This window comes from Phyllobates terribilis, unplaced genomic scaffold (assembly GCF_046119375.1).
Source record: "Phyllobates terribilis strain yellow unplaced genomic scaffold, ASM4611937v1 Scaffold_22__1_contigs__length_20350403, whole genome shotgun sequence".
Lineage (NCBI taxonomy): Eukaryota > Metazoa > Chordata > Amphibia > Anura > Dendrobatidae > Phyllobates > Phyllobates terribilis.
The window spans coordinates 644,568-663,819 of record NW_027362782.1 but is presented as its reverse complement, the minus strand read 5'-3'; the positions used below and the strand labels follow the sequence as shown (position 1 = coordinate 663,819).

Here is a 19,252-nt window from a genome sequence, read left to right as displayed (position 1 = left end):
AGCGGAAGAAGGCTTATGCAGATATAAAAGACAGATTTTATACATTTTTTGTGTACACAGATATAATACAGCATCAACTTGTGGGGGACAGTTATGTCCAGCTTTTGAGAACAGCTCAGATAACTGGCAAGAGCGGTGAAATTATCACCCTTCAGTACGCAAGACCCGATTACATACCCTTATGCAAGGACCATTTTGATTCTGTGACAATCTCTATCTTATCAGACCAAGGTTCCCCAGTTAAATACAAGTACGGAAAAAGTAGTGTGCGACTACATTTTAGACCACGCCAGTATTGACACGCTAATGGTGTCTGAAAGGGCACACGGAGATCCTACCATTTATGGCCGCTACTATATTGCGCAGTCGGGTCAAGGTTTAGAGGTTTTCACTGGCAGTGAGTACATGTATGGCTCAGGATTGGCCGACATATTTAAAGGTTTATTTTGCCGCGCCGTGCCCCTTTAAAGAAAGGGCTTAGAATTAGTAAAACGGCTGTCAGAAACATCGCTAAAGATGCTGTCACAACTGTCTCATCAGCCATTATGAATAGGATAAATACACCACCGCAGGAGGGATCTGGCATAGTTTATGTTGCTAAAAAAAGCAAAAAAGAAAGAGACATGCGAACCATCCAGTACCGCCAATGCTCATGAATAAAAATACAACCAAGAGACAAGTCCGTCAGAAAACAGTAAGATGCTCTGCGGACGACATCTTCAAACCAATTATTATGTCCTTCGTGCATGATGCTTATGTAAAGTGCGCAAAATCTGAACTGGATATTTTTGACATTCCCCCGACACAAACGAGTATAGAGAAATCTCTTTTTGTAGAAGTACTACCTATTGCAGCTCTGTCAGACAATGCACCCCTGGAATTTTTTATATCGGGGAGTGGAGATTATTATTTTGACCTGAATAACACGCTGCTGTACATAAATTGTCACATCGTCAAACAGGATAATACGCCTATCAATGATGGAGCATGTGTGGCGCTTATAAACTACCCTCTAGCCACTCTTTTTAATCAGGTCGATATTACTCTGGGAGATCGCCTTATCTCACTGTCAGACAATCTCTACAGCTATAGAGTGTACATAGAGGCCTTTTTAAATTACAGCTCTCAGACGCTGTCAACAGTTTACTGCAGGATTGTTCTATTAAGACACTGCAGGCCATCATAATGATCGAAGCTTGGATGGCGCAAATGTCGGGTTTATCAAAAGATCCCACTCCAGGCCTGTTGATCTCTTGGGCCCCATTTTTGGAGATATATTTAATCAACCAAAGCTAATATTGAACGGTCTTGACTTTAAGGTCAAGTTAATAAGAAATAAGGATACTTTCTGTTTGATGTCATCAGAAGTCGATCCTCTGAAAGTGCAAATTTTACAAGCGTCTCTCTATGTAAAGAGAGTGCAGGTCTCTCCAGCAGTCCGGATAGGTCACAGCCAGGCCCTCTTATCCGCAACAGCCAAGTATGCTATTGACCGAACCAGCATGAAGGTGTACAGCATCGCTGCCAGTACACGGATCACGAACCACGAGAACCTCTTCCTAGGACAGATCCTTAAAGTTGTTATATTGTGCTTTGTAGATAGTGAAGCATTTAGCGGCTCTTATGCTAAAAACCCACATTGTTTCAGCCACTACAATGTGAACCACAGGGTTCTATACCTGGATGGTCAGCAGATCCCTGCAAGACCCTTTCAACCTAATTTTAATATTGATTTAGCCATCAGAGAGTATATGGCGCTTGCCCATATATCTGGGAAGCAAAAGGCTGATTGTGCCATGGCAATAGATCATTAAGAATTTATGGACGGTTTCACTTTGTTTGCGTTTGATTTATCGCCTGATCAAGAACCGGGAGGGCATTTCTCGCTTATTAAAACAGGTAACCTACGCGCTGAAGTTCGGTTCGCTCTACCGACTCCCCACACAATACATATGCTTGTTTTTGTAATCAATCCCAGCATTCTGGAAATTAATAATAGGAGAGAGATCTTGTAAGATTTTAACTGATCATGGATAATTTACAACTCACAACACTGCTGAAGGCCGATCGCTATACAGAACGCATATTCGTTGGTGTGTTTCCGTGCGACTTGCTACCGTTGCACAAAGTGAATCAAAGACCAGCTGCATATATTGTGAACACCGACTCAGCCAGCCAGCCCGGTCGGCACTGGGTGTTGATCGTACTCTGCAGTGATAAGAAGGGCATATTTTTTGATAGCTGTGGCTTTTATCCGGATAGTATTATCTTTCCTCGCGATTTTGTGACATTCCTGAACAAGAATTGCGAGTCTTATTGTTATCAAAACTCTCAATTCCAGAATACATACAGCTCTGTATGTGGCCATTACTGTATTTTTGTTTTGTATCATCTAGCCCGAGGTTTGCCTTTCAATAAGGTTTTAAAGTGCTTTTGGTGATCATAAACAAAAAAATGATGCATTAGTCTCGAGTCTTGTATCATCACTCTTATCTACAGGGAAAATATATATGTTTGTACAGTGTTAGCCAGTAGATAGAAAAATATTTAGATTTGAGAGTCCTCAGTCGTTGATACCTTTTAATGGCTAACTGAAAAGAGGGTAACAAGTTGCAAGCTTTCAAGACTACGCATGTCTCTTCATCAGGCTAGTATAACGCAAAATCTGAAGAGTCAAACCAGATTACTAGAGCCACCAGAATATCAAGGAATCATCTCCTATATTACAAAACCAAACAAGAAAGCAACCGGGTGCCTCTAGTAGTCACCTACAATCCAAATCTGGAGGCGCTAAGGAGAGCTGCACGGAAACTACAACCCTTACTACAAAAAAGATGCCCGATTATAATCCATATTTCCAGACCCCCCCCCACTTCTGTGTTTCAGGCATAAAGATCCCCAATTCAAGATAAAGATCCCCAATTCACATCAGGACTACAAGATCCCAGGTACTTTCAGCTGTATCACATCTAGTGTAGTGTACTTAATTATATGTACCAAATGTCCAGCTGGGGGTCTTTATTTAGGGGAGACAGGGCAAAAACTTAGGACAAGGATGAATCATCATCGCCACACACTAAAAGAAAAAAAGAATAGATCTACCTGTAGCCAAGCATTTTTGTTCCCCCGATCACAGCATAAAAGACATGAAATTACTGGTATTAAAAGGTAACTTCAAATCTCAAAGAGAAAGAAGAATCTTGGAATATAAACTGATGGTGACCTTTGACACGTTCAGAGCAGGAATGAATGTGTAGCATGGATTTATGTCATTCTACATCAACTAAGGAATGTGGTCCTCAGACATGGGGGGCATCATAACACTGGACCTAGTCATATGACAATAAAACCTTCACACTCCTATTAACTGCTAAAATATTTATAGCCAGAACTGTTTATCTCACCCATAATAACTCTGCCTTCCATCACCTGTCTCATCTATTGCATTATTTCTGTGTCTTATTGTGTATAAATATGTGACTCTTTAGATTTTGAGTTATACTAGCCTGATGAAGAGACCTGCGTAGTCTCAAAAGCTTGCAACTTGTTACCATCTTTTCAGTCACTCTTATCTACACATTGAAGGTATAATAATAATTGTTTTTATAAGCAGAGATGTGTGCGGCTTTATGACCACAGCTAATTGCCTGACCATTGACACATTTTGTCTGGGTATGGAGCAGCTGCTGGCTGAAGAACAATAAATTAAGACTTTTACAAGGGGACTTAAGGATTTAACAAAGTATCCCCTAGTAAAACAGGTGTTGAAATGGTTTTGTCAGGGGAGGGCGAAAAAGGATAGCAGACATCCGGTGTCATTCAGACTACTGGAACGGCTGGGGAAGGCACTGACAGAGATTTGCAACTCAGAGTATGAGATAGTGCTTTTAAGGATGGCCTTTTCCTGGGCCTTTTTCGGGGCGCTAAGGGTCAGCGAGCTTGTAGCCTAATCTAAAAAAAGGTTTGGAGGATTACTAGCTAGGGATGTATTGGTGACAGAACAAGGGATTGAATTTTGGTTAAGACATTCTAAAATGGACCAGCTGGGATCAGGAAAAAAAGTAAAGTTAGCAGTAGTGCAGGGGTCTATTATGTGCCCATTGAAAACATTTGAGCGTTTCAAGAGGCTTGGGAGCAGTTCCAATGGCCCCCTGTTCTGTCACAAAGATGGGATTTCTGGTGAAATACCAATTCACCAGCATTTTCAGAACATGTCTGAGTAAGGTGGGATTGGAACCGCGCAGCCCACTCTTTCTGGATAGGGGCCGCAACAGAGGCAGCAGCTTGCGGTCTGAGTGCCCAGACCGTCAAAAGTATTGGAAGGTGGGAATCAAAATGTTACTTGTCATACGTGAGACCAGACACAGTAGTTAACATATACAGTACAGACCAAAAGTTTGGACACACCTTTTCATTTAAAGATTTTTCTGTATTTTCATGACTTTGAAAATTGTACATTCACACTGAAGGCATCAAAACTATGAATTAACACATGTGGAGTTATATACTTAACAAAAAAGTGTGAACCAACTGAAACTATATCTTATATTCTAGGTTCTTCAAAGTAGCCACCTTTTGCTTTGATGACTGCTTTGCACACTCTTGGCATTCTCTTGATGAGATTCAAGAGGTAGTCACCGGAAATGGTTTTCACTTCACAGGTGTGCCCTGTCAGGTTTAATAAGTGGGATTTCTTGCCTTATAAATGGGGTTGGGACCCATCGTTTGTGTTGTGCAGAAGTCAGGTGGGTACTCAGCTGATAGTCCTACTGAATAGACTGTTAGAATTTGAATTATGGCAAGAAAAAAGCAGCTAAGTAAAGAAAAACGAGTGGCCATCATTACTTTAAGAAATGAAAGTCAGTCAGTCCGAAAAATTGGGCAAACTTTGAATGTGTCCCCAAGCGCAGTTGCAAAAACCATCAAGCTCTACAAAGAAACTGGCTCACATGAGGACCGCCCCAGGAGAGGAAGACCACCTCTGCTTTTGAGGATAAGTTTATCCGAGTCACCAGCCTCAGAAATCGCAGGTTAACAGCCGCTCAGATTAGAGACGAGGTCAATGCCACACAGAGTTCTAGCAGCAGACACATCTCTACAACAACTGTTAAGAGGAGACTTTGTGCAGCAGGCCTTCATGGTAAAATAGCTGCTAGGAAACCACTGCTAAGGACAGGCAACAAGCAGAAGAGACTTGTTTGGGCTAAAGAACACAAGGAATGGACATTAGACAAGTGGAAATCTGTGCTTTGGTCTGATGAGTCCAAATTTGAGATCTTTGGTTCCAACTACCGTGTCTTTGTGCGACGCAGAAAAGGTGAACGGATGGACTCTACATGCCTGGTTCCCACCGTTAAGCATGGAGGAGGAGGTGTGATGGTGTGGGGGTGCTTTGCTGGTGACATTGTTGGGGATTTATTCAAAATTGAAGGCATACTGAACCAGCATAGCTACCACAGCATCTTGCAGCGGCATGCTATTCCATCCGGTTTGCGTTTAGTAGGACCATCATTTATTTATCAACAGGACAATGACCCCAAACACACCTCCAGGCTGTGTAAGGGCTATTTGACCAAGAAGGAGAGTGATGGGGTGCTACGCCAGATTATCTGGCCTCCACAGTCACCAGACCTGAACCCAATCGAGATGGTTTAGGGTGAGCTGGACCGCAGAGTGAAGGCAAAAGGGCCAACAAGTGCTAAGCATCTCTGGGAACTCCTTCAAGATTGTTGGAAGACCATTTCCAGTGACTACCTCTTGAAGCTCATCAAGAGAATGCCAAGAGTGTGCAAAGCAGTCATCAAAGCAAAAGGTGGCTATTTTGAAGAACCGAGAATATAAGACATATTTTCAGTTGTTTTACACTTTTTTGTTAGGTATATAATTCCACATGTGTTAATTCATAGTTTTGATGCCTTCAGTGTGAATGTACAATTTTCAAAGTCATGAAAATACAGAAAAATCTTTAAATGAGAAGGTGTGTCCAAACTTTTGGTCTGTACTGTATATATATATATATATATAAAAAAAATTGCCTTTTTCTAGTCATAGATTGTCTTTTTGCTTAGGTCCCCCTTTACTTGTCTGGATAATGGGCCACTCCTATGTACATTGGGGCACGCTGAGAGCAGAAGCAAAGCAGGATGGAAGGCAACTCTGCATTCCAAGGGGCACAGCCACTATACGTTGGCTATGGTTTAGAGGGATGGGATGAAGCGGGGCGCTATGGGAGGTAAATAAATTTGCGCGCTTAGATCGCCCCCCAGATATGTTGGTGCTGCATGTGGGGGGTAATGACTTGGGAGTTTGGCCGTGCAGGGAATTAAGTGGGGTTTTCAAGCACAATTTTTCGCGGCATTGGGCATCTTTTCCAGGGATGATAACAATCTGGTTGGAGATTGTTCCCCGTAGGAGTTGGCGAAACACCAGGTCAATAGAGGGGTTAAACAATGCGTGGAGAAAAGAAAATAGGGCCATTTCAAAATTTGTCTAGGAAAATGGAGGAGTATCAGTCAGGCATTTTAGTTTGGAAAACAGCTTGGGTGATTTTTGGAGAAGCGACTGAGTGCATTTAAACAATGAGGGGATTGACATATGGTCATCAACGCTGTGGAGAGGCATTGAACAAGCGGTAAGGAAAGGGGTTCTTGAGTACTTGAAGGGTCAAGTACTCTCGTGGTGGCGTGCGTAGAGTCCTTGAAGTGGGTATAAATTGGTATGGGAGTGTCCACAGGACATGGATCCCTAGGTTATATGTGTGGTATTGGGGTCTGGTGAGTTGCGGGACTTACGACAAAGGAATGTCGAGTCCCGGGTGTGGTGGTTTCAAACCATTCGAACCCCCCTGGCTTGGGGTTTTCGTGGTGTTCCCAGGCTGGTAGTGTGGGGCCGGGAGCAAGTGGATTTTATAATTGGGAGCACCAGACTCTCCTTTTTTAGCTTCAAGGACCGTACCACGTCTTTAGGTATACTGTATATAAATAGATATACAGTGCATTGTGAAAGTATTTGGCCCCCTTGAACTTTTCTACCTTTTGCCACATTTCTGGCTTCAAACATAAAAATATAAAATTCTAATTTTTTTGGGAAGAATCAACAAGTTTGACACAATCGTGAAGTGGAATGAAATTTATTGGATATTTTAAACTTTTTTAACAAATTCAAAACTGAAAAGTGGAGCGTGCACTATTAGGCTGTGTTCACACGATGCGTTTTTAATGCGTTTCCGCAGCGTTTTTGCGGAAACGCATTAAAAACACATTAAAAACACATGGTAGAAGGGCAGCAATGTTCCCCAATGATAATCCGCATGTGCTGTGCACATGCTGCGTAAATTTCCGCTGCGGATTATCATTGCGGAAAAAAATGCAGCACTACCAATTATTTTGCGGAAGTGCTGCGTCTTCGCCGCCATTGACTTGCATAGACCGCATGGATTACGTATCACTGTATATGTAGATGCGTAATCCAAGCGTTCTAATGTGCGGATAGTACCCGGGTGTAGATGAGAGGAGACTCTCCTCCACACCAAGGTACCATTAAAAAATCTGTAAAAAAATAATAAAATAAAAAATAAATGTATACTTACCTTCTGTCGGCCCGCGCAGCACTCCTGCTTGGTTCCCGGCACTTTGCAGTGAGTTGAAGGACCTGCGCTGACGTCAGAGTCACTGTTGCCGGCAAGGGAGAACGGAGTGAGCGGGACATCGGGGGCCATCGGAGGGTAAGTATACATTTATTTTTTTATTTTTACCACTCTCTCGGGTCACACTATATAAATCCATGCCGGTTGCATGGATTTATATAGTGTGACCTAGTTGTCACAAGCACTTTCCAAGTAATGCTAATCGCTTGGAAAGCGCTTGTCAATCCACATGCGGAAATGTCAGTGGGTAACCGCTCCATTTCCGCATGTCCCTGGCAGGAAAACGCATGTACAATCCGCATGCGTTTTTTTCTGCCAGGGAGATGCAGAAACGCTCAGGAGAAAATCCTGAGCATTTCTGCATCGTGGGCACATAGCCTTATTCAGCCCCCTTGAGTTAATACTTTGTAGCGCCACCTTTTGCTGCGATTACAGCTGCAAGTCACTTGGGGTATGTCTCTATCAGTTTTGCACATCGAGAGGCTGAAATTCTTGCCCATTCTTTCTTGCAAAACAGCTCAAGCTCATTGAGGTTGGATGGAGGGCGTTTGTGAATAGCAGTTTTCAGCTCTTTCCACAGATTCTCGAATGGATTCAGGTCTGGACTTTGACTTGGCCATTCTAACACCTGGATACGTATATTTTTGAACCATTCCATTGTAGATTTTGCTTTATGTTTGGGATCATTGTCTTGTTGGAAGATAAATCTCCATCCCAGTCTCAGGTCTTTTGCAGACTCCAACAGGTTTTCTTCCAGAATGGTCCTGTATTTGGCTCCGTCCATCTTCCCATCAATTTTAACCATGTTCCCTGTCCCTGCTGAAGAAAAGCAGGCCCAAACCATGATGCTGCCACCATCATGTTTGACAGTGGGGATGGTGTTTTGAGGGTGATGAGCTGTGTTGCTTTTACACCAAACATTGTTTTGCATTGTGGCCAAAAAGTTCAATTTTGGTTTCATCTGAACAGAGCACCTTATTCCACATGTTTGGTGTGTCTCCCAGGTGGCTTGTGGCAAACTTCAAACAAGACTTTTTATGGATATCTTTGAGAAATGGCTTTCTTCTTGCCACTCTTCCATAAAGGCCAGATTTGTACAGTGTACGACTGACTGTTGTCCTGTGGACAGACTCTCCCACCTCAGCTGTAGATCTCTGCAGTTCATCCAGAGTGATCATGGGCCTTTTGGCTGCATCTCTGATCAGTCTTCTCCTTGTTCGAGATGAAAGTTTAGAGGACCGGCCGGGTCTTCGTAGATTTGCAGTGATCTGATACTCCTTCCATTTCAATATGATCGCTGGCACAGTGCTCCTTGAGATGTTTAAAACTTGGGAAATCTTTTTGTATCCAAATCCGGCTTTAAACTTCTCCACAACAGTATCTCAGACCTGCCTGGTGTGTTCCTTGGTCTTCATGATGCTCTCTGCACTTGAAACAGAACCCTTAGACTATCACAGAGCAGGTACATTTATACGGAGACTTGATTACACACAGATGGATTCTATTTATCATTACCAGTCATTTAGGACAACATTGGATCATTCAGAGATCCTCACTGATCTTCTGGAGTGAGTTTGCTGCACTGAAAGTAAAGGGGCCGAATAATATTGCACACCCCACTTTTCAGTTTTTAATTTGTTAAAAAAGTTTAAAATATCCAATAAATTTCGTTCCACTTCACGATTGTGCCCCATTTGTTGTTGATTCTTCCCAAAAAAATTTTTTTTATATCTTTATGCTTGAAGCCAGAAATGTGGCAAAAGGTAGAAAAGTTCAAGGGGGCCAAATACTTTCACAATGCACTGTAGGTAGATAGATATATACAACACGTTTATCATGCATTAATAAAGGCCACTGCAGCCAATTACACCCAAGCTGTAGTGTCTGCCATTTTTGGAGGGAGGAGAAGATTAGAAGTAAGATGGGTTGGGGGCCAACCCACCTGGAATTGACGATACCAACGTCATGTACATAATGAGTCATCAGACACAGTCTGCTTGTAGCTGCTATGCTCTGCTTGCTGACTCGAGCTCCATGAGGAGCTGCCTGATGTCATCCCTTCCTCTGCTTGCTGGGAAGCCCTGTGCCTTGTCTGCGGCTGGTACTGGGGAGCAGACTGTGCCTCTTATTTTAAGGTAAGTGGCTTAGCCCAGCTCCCTGACAGTACCTTGCTTTGCTTGATTGGTGTGACTGCGGGTATCCCAGGTGTCTGGAGGGGTGGACTCAGGCATCTAAGTGTATCTTCTCCCCTCTGTTGCAGCACTCTCTGCAAGGCTGTGTGCCCACGATGCGTTTTTTAAGCGGAAACTTCCGCTGCTGATTATCATTGCGGAAAAAAACGCAGCACTACCAATTATTTTGCGGAAGTGCTGCGTTTTCGCCGCCATTGACTTGCATTGAAACGCATGGATTACGCATCACGGCATATGTAGATGCGCATTCCACACGTTTCAATGTGCGGATGGTACCCGGGTGTGGAGGAGAGGAGACTCTCCTCCGGACCCGGGTACCATAGAACTTGTAAAAAAAAGAATAAAATAAAAAATAAATGTTATATTTACCTTCTGATGGCCCCCGCTGCGCTCGTCCTCTCATGCCGGCAGATCGCGGTGGACTGAAGGACCTGCGCTGACGTCATAGTCATGTGACAGCAGGTCCTTCAGTGCAGTGTACCGCGTGCTTCCGGCAAGGGAGAACGAAGTGAAGCAAGGCTGCGTGGGCCATCGGAAGGTAAGTATAGATTTATTTTTTATTTTTTACCATTCTTTTACGGTCACAGCATATAAATCCATGCCGTTTGCATGGATTTGGAAAGCGCTTGTCAACCCGCATGCGGAAATGCATGTGAAGAACGCTTCACATCTGCATGTCCCTGGCAGGAAAAACGCATGTACAATCCGCATGAACAATCCGCATGTACAATCCGCATGTACAATCCGCATGCTTTTTTTCTGCCAGGGAAATGCAGAAAAACTCAGGAAAAATCCGGAGCATTTCTGCATCGTGGGCACATAGCCTTAGTGTGGGTGCTTAGATTTCCTATCATCTTCTTTTTTCATGCAGCTCTTATTAGGTGCTAGTAGTGCTGGAAATGGGGCTTGGATAGGACCCTAGACAGAGGTTAGAGCCTTCCCTTTGTCCTGTGGGTCTCTCAGGCCATGCTGTACTTTACCCTCAGGTTGAGGAAGCTTGCTGTAGGCCGCAACTTTCTTGGGGGAATCTTTCTCCTTTGGGGTCTTTGGGGTCCTTAGGCAGTATCTTTGTAGTCCAGGAGGGTTTATGAACCTGGATTACTACATATTTTATTCGGTAGTCTGCTTTAAAGCTGCTATTTTAGCTTTTTCCCTGGGAGCTCAGTCTTACTGCTGCTGCATGGACTGAGTGCAGGCCACGCCCCCCAGGTTAACAATCTTTTGAACTATTGACTTTCAGGCTCCATATCTCACCATCCACTGCTGCTTCGAATGTGAGACTACCATAATTTTATACACAATAATTTTGGCTATCTCATACCTAAATTTGACTTGCTACTATTTAGCATATGATAAGTTATGCAGATTCTTGTCATCTCACTGCATTGCTACTGTTTTGCTCCTAAGAATAAAAATCTAAGTCTTAATTTTTATTATTTTGTTAGAATGGATTTACAAAATACTGTCAATGAGGTTATTTTTTTCTCAGTAATGTTCTGGCATGCTGAATGCACTTGGGCTAGCAAATTATCAAGTTCTGCTGCTGGTAGCTCCTTTTTGCAAGTTCCATCTAATGTCTTACACGTACATCAGGGATGTCAAGCGCAGAGACGCTGCAGGCTATGGTAACACGTTAATGACTAATTAAATGTAACTAACTGCCAAGCTGTTAGTGCACCTAGAATGAAATCCAAATTGGTCCAGTTGCCAAACATCATGCGGGAGTAGGACTAGTATGACATCCCCTTATGGAGGCCTCTTTAGTAACCTCATGCCACCACTCTGAAAGGCTATCACAATGCAGAGAAAGTTGACAATGGAGACTAGATAGTATTGAGTCCTGCTTTGATCCCCAATGAGTCTATGCCAAAGCATGTACGTGTGTGTATTTATGCACATGGCAGTAGTCCAGACAAGAATGAATAAGAGCAACAGTAAGAGTTTTTGCAGAGTCAAAGTTAAGAAAAGTCAATTTCAAGAGATTGCAGTCCTGTGGACAGACTCTCCCACCTGAGCTTTGGATCTCTGCAGCTTCTCCAGAGTGACCATTGGCATTTTGACTGCTTCTTTAAGTAGTGTTCTCTTTGCTGGGGCTGTCAGTTGAGGTTGACGTCCATGTGTTGGTAGGTTTGCAGTTGTGCCATACTCCTTCCATTTTTGGATAAGAGATTGAACAGTACTTCATGAGATGTTCAGAGCTGGGCTATTTTTTTTTACAACCTATCCCTCTTTTACTCTTCTCCACAACTTTATCCCTGACATGTCCGATGCGTTCCTTGGTTTTCATGATGATGTTTGCTCTCTAATGTTCTCAAACAAACCTGAGGCCTTTACAGAACTGTAGTTATAATGAGAATATATTACACACAAGTGGACTCAATTTACTAATTATGTGACTCCTGGAGGCAATTGGTCACACACTCATTTAGGGGTATCAGACCACAAGCCGCTGAATACAAATGCAAGTCACAATTTTCAGACTTATATTTTTAAAAATATTTAAAAATATACAGTACAGACCAAAAGTTTGGACACACCTTCTCATTTAAAGATTTTATTGTATTTTCATGACTATGCAAATTTTACATTCACACTGAAGGCATAAAAACTATGAATTAACACATGTGGAATTATATACTTAACAAAAAAGTGTGAAATAACTGAAAATATGTCTTATATTCTAGGTTCTTCAAAGTAGCCACCTTTTGCTTTGATGACTGCTTTGCACACTCTTGGCATCTTCTTGATGAGCTTCAAGAGGTAGTCACCGGAAATGTTTTTCTCTTCACAGGTGTGCCCTGTCAGGTTTAATAAGTGGGATTTCTTGCCTTATAAATGGGGTTGGGACCATCAGTTGTGTTGTGCAGAAGTCTGGTGGTTACATAGCTGATAGTCCTACTGAATAGACTGTTAGAATTTGTATTATGACAAGAAAAAAGCAGCTAAGTAAAGAAAAACGAGTGGCCATCATTACTTTAAGAAATGAAAGTCAGTCAGTCCAAAAAATTGGGAAAACTTTGAAAGTGTCCCCAAGTGCAGTTGCAAAAACCATCAAGCGCTACAAAGAAACTGGCTCACATGAGGACCGCCCCAGGAAAGGAAGACCAAGAGTCACCTCTGCTTCTGAGGATAAGTTTATCCTAGTCACCAGCCTCAGAAATCGCAGGTTAACAGCAGCTCAGATTAGAGACCAGGTCAATGCCACACAGAGTTCTAGCAGCAGACACATCTCTACAACAACTGTTAAGAGGAGACTTTGTGCAGCAGGTCTTCATGGTAAAATAGATGCTAGGAAACCACTGCTAAGGACAGGAAACAAGCAGAAGAGACTTGTTTGGGCTAAAGAACACAAGGAATGCACATTAGACCAGTGGAAATCTGTGCTTTGGTCTGATGAGTCCAAATTTGAGATCTTTGGTTCCAACCACCGTGTCTTTGTGTGACGCAGAAAAGGTGAACGGATGAACTCTACATCCCTGATTCCCACCGTGAAGCATGGAGGAGGAGGTGTGATGGTGTGGGGGGTGCTTTGCTGGTGACACTGTTGGGGACTTATTCAAAATTGAAGGCATACTGAACCAGCATGGCTACCACAGCATCTTGCCGTGGCATGCTATTCCATCCGGTTTGCGCTTAGTTGGACCATCATTTATTTTTCAACAGGACAATGACCCCAAACACACCTCCAGGCTGTGTAAGGGCTATTTGACCAAGAAGGAGAGTGATGGGGTGCTACGCCAAATGACCTGGCCTCCACAGTCACCAGACCTGAACCCAATCGAGATGGTTTGGGGTGAGCTGGACCGCAGAGTAAAGGCAAAAGGGCCAACAAGTGCTAAGCATCTCTGGGAACTCCTTCAAAATTGTTGGAAGACCATTTCCGGTGACTACCTCTTGAAGCTCATCAAGAGAATGCCAAGAGTGTGCAAAGCAGTCATCAAAGCAAAAGCTGGCTACTTTGAAGAACCTAGAATATAAGACATATTTTCAGTTGTTTCACAATTTTTTGTTAAGTATATAACTTCACATGTGTTAATTCATAGTTTTGATGCCTTCAGTGTGAATGTACAATTTTAATAGTCATGAAAATACAGAAAAATCTTTAAATGAGAAGGTGTGTCCAAACTTTTGGTCTGTACTGTATATCATTTCCTTTACACTTTAAAGATACTTGCTACTTTGTGTTGGTATATCACATAAAAACCCAATAAAATGCATTTAATTTTGCGAGTATAACATGAAAAAATGTGGAAAATTTCACGGGGTATGAATACTTTTTTAAGATACTGTACATACCAAAGCTTCTTGACTCAAAATTCCAAAAACATTAATACAATTAAAATTAAAAATATATGTATTTGATTAGAAAAAAAGATGTACTGTAACAAGGGATTAAATGTTATAAATAATTATAAACTTAAATGTTTATAGAAGTTTATGGTGTCATATAGTCATTAGATTGGTGTTGCAGCACTTGTAGAAACCTTTATGTCATAATAGTTGACCAAGATCCCACAGACGCTGAGTGAAAAGAAACAGTGCTTACATAGGCAACATTGATGCAATAGTAGAGAGATGTTATTCAATAAGCAAACAGGACAGAATTAATCTTGTACAGCCAATGCTGTTGCTTGAGGAGTTATTCAAAACTAATAGCAGAACACCATGAGGTACACAAATGATAGCTAGGCAAATGCAAAAGTTTTATTCATATGCCATTCTTGTGCCTTTCTCAGGAAGATGCAGACCATGACTTAGTGGGAGATCAATGTGATACCAATCAAGATCGGTAAGGAAAAAAGAAATCAAGCAAATTATATCTTTTTTATCTCATTACTCTATTACTAAACATAAAAGGTTTGTCCACTATTGTGCTATCGGTACCCAAGTCTTAGGGTGGGTCAACATGTGTTCAGATTAACTGAGCACACTCAGGTGCTAACCGGGTATCTTCAGCATGCGGGAAAAATAGGTTTGAGTCGCCGCAACTGCATGTCTCGCGGATGTTTGACAACCACAACACATGCAGGGATTGACCAACAAACAGGCAATCCTTGCATGTGTTGTGGCTGTCGAACAGCTGCAAGGCATGCAGCTGTGGTGACTCGAACCTATTTGTCGAGCACCCCGAAGATACTCGGTTAGCACCCGAGCGTGCTCGGATAACCCCTCATCCGAGCACGTATGCTCATCACTAGTCGGCATGTCTATGTGCTGACTGACATCTTTTGTCATGCACTTAACTTTGTGTTTTTGTTTGTATTTATTTCTGATACTATACCCATGAATACCCTGCTCTCAAGCACAGCTTACTGTCTTTATTCAACCTTATCTGACCTCACTTTTTCACATCTTTTGGATTTACTACTTATCACACAGTCTGTATGCAGGTAAACACAGGAGCAGATATCGGTGCTTAAAAAGAATCTGTCAGCAGGTTTATCTACCTCATCTGAGAGGAGCATGATGTAGGCAAAGAGACTCTGAATCCAAAGATGAATCACTTAGCTTACTAGGTGCAGCAGTTGTGACAAAATCAGAGGTCTTAGATTTAACATGAAGCAAAGCTAAAAAAGCTAACCCCACCCATGCGACAGCTAACCCCCACCAGGCTCTCTGCAAAACCGGGCTCTCTATATACATTGTCTATTGACAGTGAGCTGCTCATCACAGGAGGGGGAAGAGTCGGACCAGTGCTAGTTGCCAGCTAGTCACACCAAGTGATAAAACCTTCATTATAAGTAAAAAACAGCACACACCCTTGATAAGTGACACATAGCCAAATTGTGTTTTAACCCCTACCTCATGCTGTTCTCCGATTATAAATCAAAAATCTTATGACAGATTCTCTTTAATCTGTCATTTTCTCCTGAATGGTGAGTCACTTGTTTTTTTATAATTCAAGTGTATCTTGTTTTAGGCAATTGAGATTAAATATTTTAACATATCAATTTTGTATGTTATTTTGATATTTTGTACATGCAAAATACTATTCATTCACTTTTACTGACTACCTGTTACATATATTATTGCAGTGTATTTGTTTCTAAATTCACTTTTTATCTTGATTGTGTAATATCCTGGCATGATTATGCTAATATGATACTATATAAGGTCTCATTCACACTTTAAAGCGCACCTGTCAGCAGGATTGTGCTCAGTAAACTACATACACTGTCAGATGGGCGACATTACACTGATTAAAATGATGCCTTGGTTGATAAAATCCGTCCTGTGGTTCTTGTGTAATCTTTACTTTCAGTTTGGAGATAAAGAAATGCTTGTGCTCCAGGGCGGCTTGTGGGGGGGCACTCTATCTGGTGCTCTGCTTACATATTCATCTGTATGCTCTTATGACAGCTCACTGATTGTTCGCTGACCTGCCTCCTATTTTACCTAGCCCCGCACTACTAGATGCATTATGTAAAATAGGATGCAGGTCAGTGAATGATCAGTGAGTTGTCATAAGAGCATACAGATGAATATGTAAGCAGAGCACCAGATAGAGCACCCCCCACAGGTCTGCCCCGGTGCACAAGCATATCATTATCTCCAAACTGAAAGTGAAGATTACACAAGAACCACAGGACGGATTTCATCAACCAAGGTATCACTTTATTCAGTGTAATGTCGCTCACCTTACAGTGTATGTGGTTTACTGAGCACAATCCTGCTAACAGGTGCGTTTTAAAGATAATAACTTTGGAATACTTCAACACATTCCAGTTGTTCTGAGATTGTTTTTTAATGACACATTGTACTTCATGTTTGTGGTAAATTTTGATCAATCTGATTTGTGTTTATTTATGAAAATATAAAAAATGTAACAAAATGTGAACATTTCGCAATTTTCAAACTTTCAATTTTTATGCCTTTTAATCAGATAGCTATACCACACAAACTAATTAATAAATAACATTTACCACTTGACTACTTTACATCAGCATCATTTTTTTAATTTTTTTTTTTAGGAATGGTTAAAAGTTACTCAGCAATTTTTCATTTTTCAAACAAAAGCAATTATTTTTAGAGACCAGCCCTCAAATTTTTGTTTTCACAAGGGTTAAATAAGAAAATGGAGCCCAAAATTTGTTGTGCAATGTAACCTGAGTACAGTAATGACCCAAATGTGGTAGAAAACTACTGTTTGGGTGCATTGCTTAGAAGCAAAGAATTTATTTAAAGGTCTGATGAGCACCTTGAATCCGCAGGTGCTTCACCGAATTTCTATAACGTTAAGCGAAGAAAATGAAAATATTTTTTTTCCCACAAAAATGTTGTTTTAGTCCAAAATCAACCCCCCCTTCCCCAAGTGACCCCATTTTGGAAACTAAACCTCTCAAGGATTTAATCTAGGGGTGTAGTGAGCATTTTTAAACCTCTGGTGATTCACAGAGTTCTATAACATTGGCTGATTAACTGGAAAATTACCATTGTTTCAACTAAAATGTTGCTTTGTCCCCAAGTTTTTAATTTTCAAAAAGGATAATAGGTTAAAATAAATTATACAATTTATAACACAATTTCTCTTGAAAACTATGTGATTGAAAACTATTTTTGAGGCACAGTGTATAGCTCAGATGGGAAGGAGAGCCATATTGGAGTTCAGATTTTGCTGAAATGGTTTGAGGGTTCCATATCATATTGGCAGAGACCTTGAGGTGCCATAACACCAGAACCCCTTCATAAGTGACCCCATTTTACAAACTACACCCCCAATGAATTTACTTAGTGCAGTGAGAATGTTGACACCACATGTGTCTCACAGTCACAGAATTCTATACCATTTTGCAGTGAAGAAAAGATAATTACATTTTTACCACTAAAATATTGATTTAGCCCCAGGTTTTTAATTTTTAAATGGGCTAATAGGAAAAAAATTTGTGCAATTTCTCTTTAGTGCGCCACAACCATACATGTAATCTGGAAATACTTTTCAGGCACAGTGGAAAGCTCAGAAGGGAAGGAGCGCCATTTTGTAGTGCAGATTTTTTCTGTTATGGTTTTTGGGTGCCATAACCCACTGGAAAAAACCCTGAGGCACCAGAAAAGCAGAATCCCTCCCACCATAAGTGACCTAATTTTACAAACTACACCTTGGAATGAATTCATCTAGTGGTGCAGTGATCAAATTGACACCATGAGTGTCACAGAATTTTATACCATTGGACAGTGAAGAAAAAATATTTACCTTTTTACCACAATAAAAATTGGTTTTAACCCAGATTTTACATTATCACATGGGGAAATGTGTAAAAATGCACCAAAATTTGTCACACAATTTCTGCTGAACGTGGCAATACCCCATATGTGGCTGTACAGTACCGCTTAGCCACACGGCGAGACTCAGGAGGGAAGTAGCACTATATGACTCTTGGAGAACAAATTTCTGTAGACTAGCTAGCAGACTCCATATACAGAGCCCCTAAGTACCAGAAGAGCAGAATTCCCCCTTAAGTGACCTTATTTTGGATATTACACCTCTCTGGGAGTTTATCTACAGGTGTAGTGACTTTGTTGACTACATGTGTGTGTTTTCTAGAAACAAGCAGCAGTGGATGTTGCTGAGTGAAAATAGCAAATCTGTCATTGTAATGACCAGTACGTTGTGCCCAGTACATTATGCTCAACTCATGCTTTTGGAGACATTTTCTCGGTAAATTAAGCAGGGGCTCTCATTGCTACAGAAATGCCAAACCTGTGGATGTTAAATGTTGTTTAGGCACACCGGAGCTCAGAAGGGAGAAGGACGAGGAGCTATAGTGCTTTTCCAAAGACTTTGTGCTAACTGTAGTAGATAACAGATGACAGACCTGAGTGGTAGCTTTTTTTGAGGATTGACTTGTATCTTTTATGGGGAACATTTTACCTAACATTTTGGATCACATTTATCTTGCACGCAAAGCACAGATAAAACCACTAAGTAATCCATCCACTATGAGGCAGCAGAGTTACTCTGAACTCCATCTGGCCGCTGTTCAGCGGTGTCCTTCTTTTCAAAGGTGCATAGAACTATGGCTGACCTTGCTTTTATGCACACTTATAAAGAGGGATATCGCTGGATCATAAGCCAGGCAGCGTTCACACTGCCTCCATCTGCCATATTTCAGAGATATACATGGAAACCCCGGTGTAAGTGCTCAGCGTAGAGATCAGAATAAATTTGAGCTGAGCCTGTGATTTTTGTGAGGCAGAATGAACAATTCAACAGCAGGTCAAAAATTGTTTTCATTTATTTTTTACGCCTTTCCTCATACGGTATAAGTCAGTGCGATTAAAGTGATACCAAATTTATATAATTTTTTTTGTTTGGCTGGCATCACACATTCACACATTAAAGACGCTTTTTTTTTTGCAGAACTCTTGCATCGCCATATTTTTAGAGCTATAATATTTCTATATTTCTGCTGACAGT

General features: G+C 41.4%; 1 protein-coding gene across 1 annotated transcript in view; it reads left to right on the top strand.

The window, feature by feature from the left end:
- The window catches only part of LOC141176270 (cartilage oligomeric matrix protein-like), a 1,029,762-nt gene that overhangs the window by 857,383 nt on the left and 153,127 nt on the right, over nucleotides 1-19,252 (top strand). Inside the window, exon 12 of the mRNA XM_073660229.1 lies at nucleotides 14,574-14,626. Coding sequence (XP_073516330.1) covers nucleotides 14,574-14,626 — 53 coding nt within the window. The remainder of the gene's footprint in view (nucleotides 1-14,573; nucleotides 14,627-19,252) is intronic.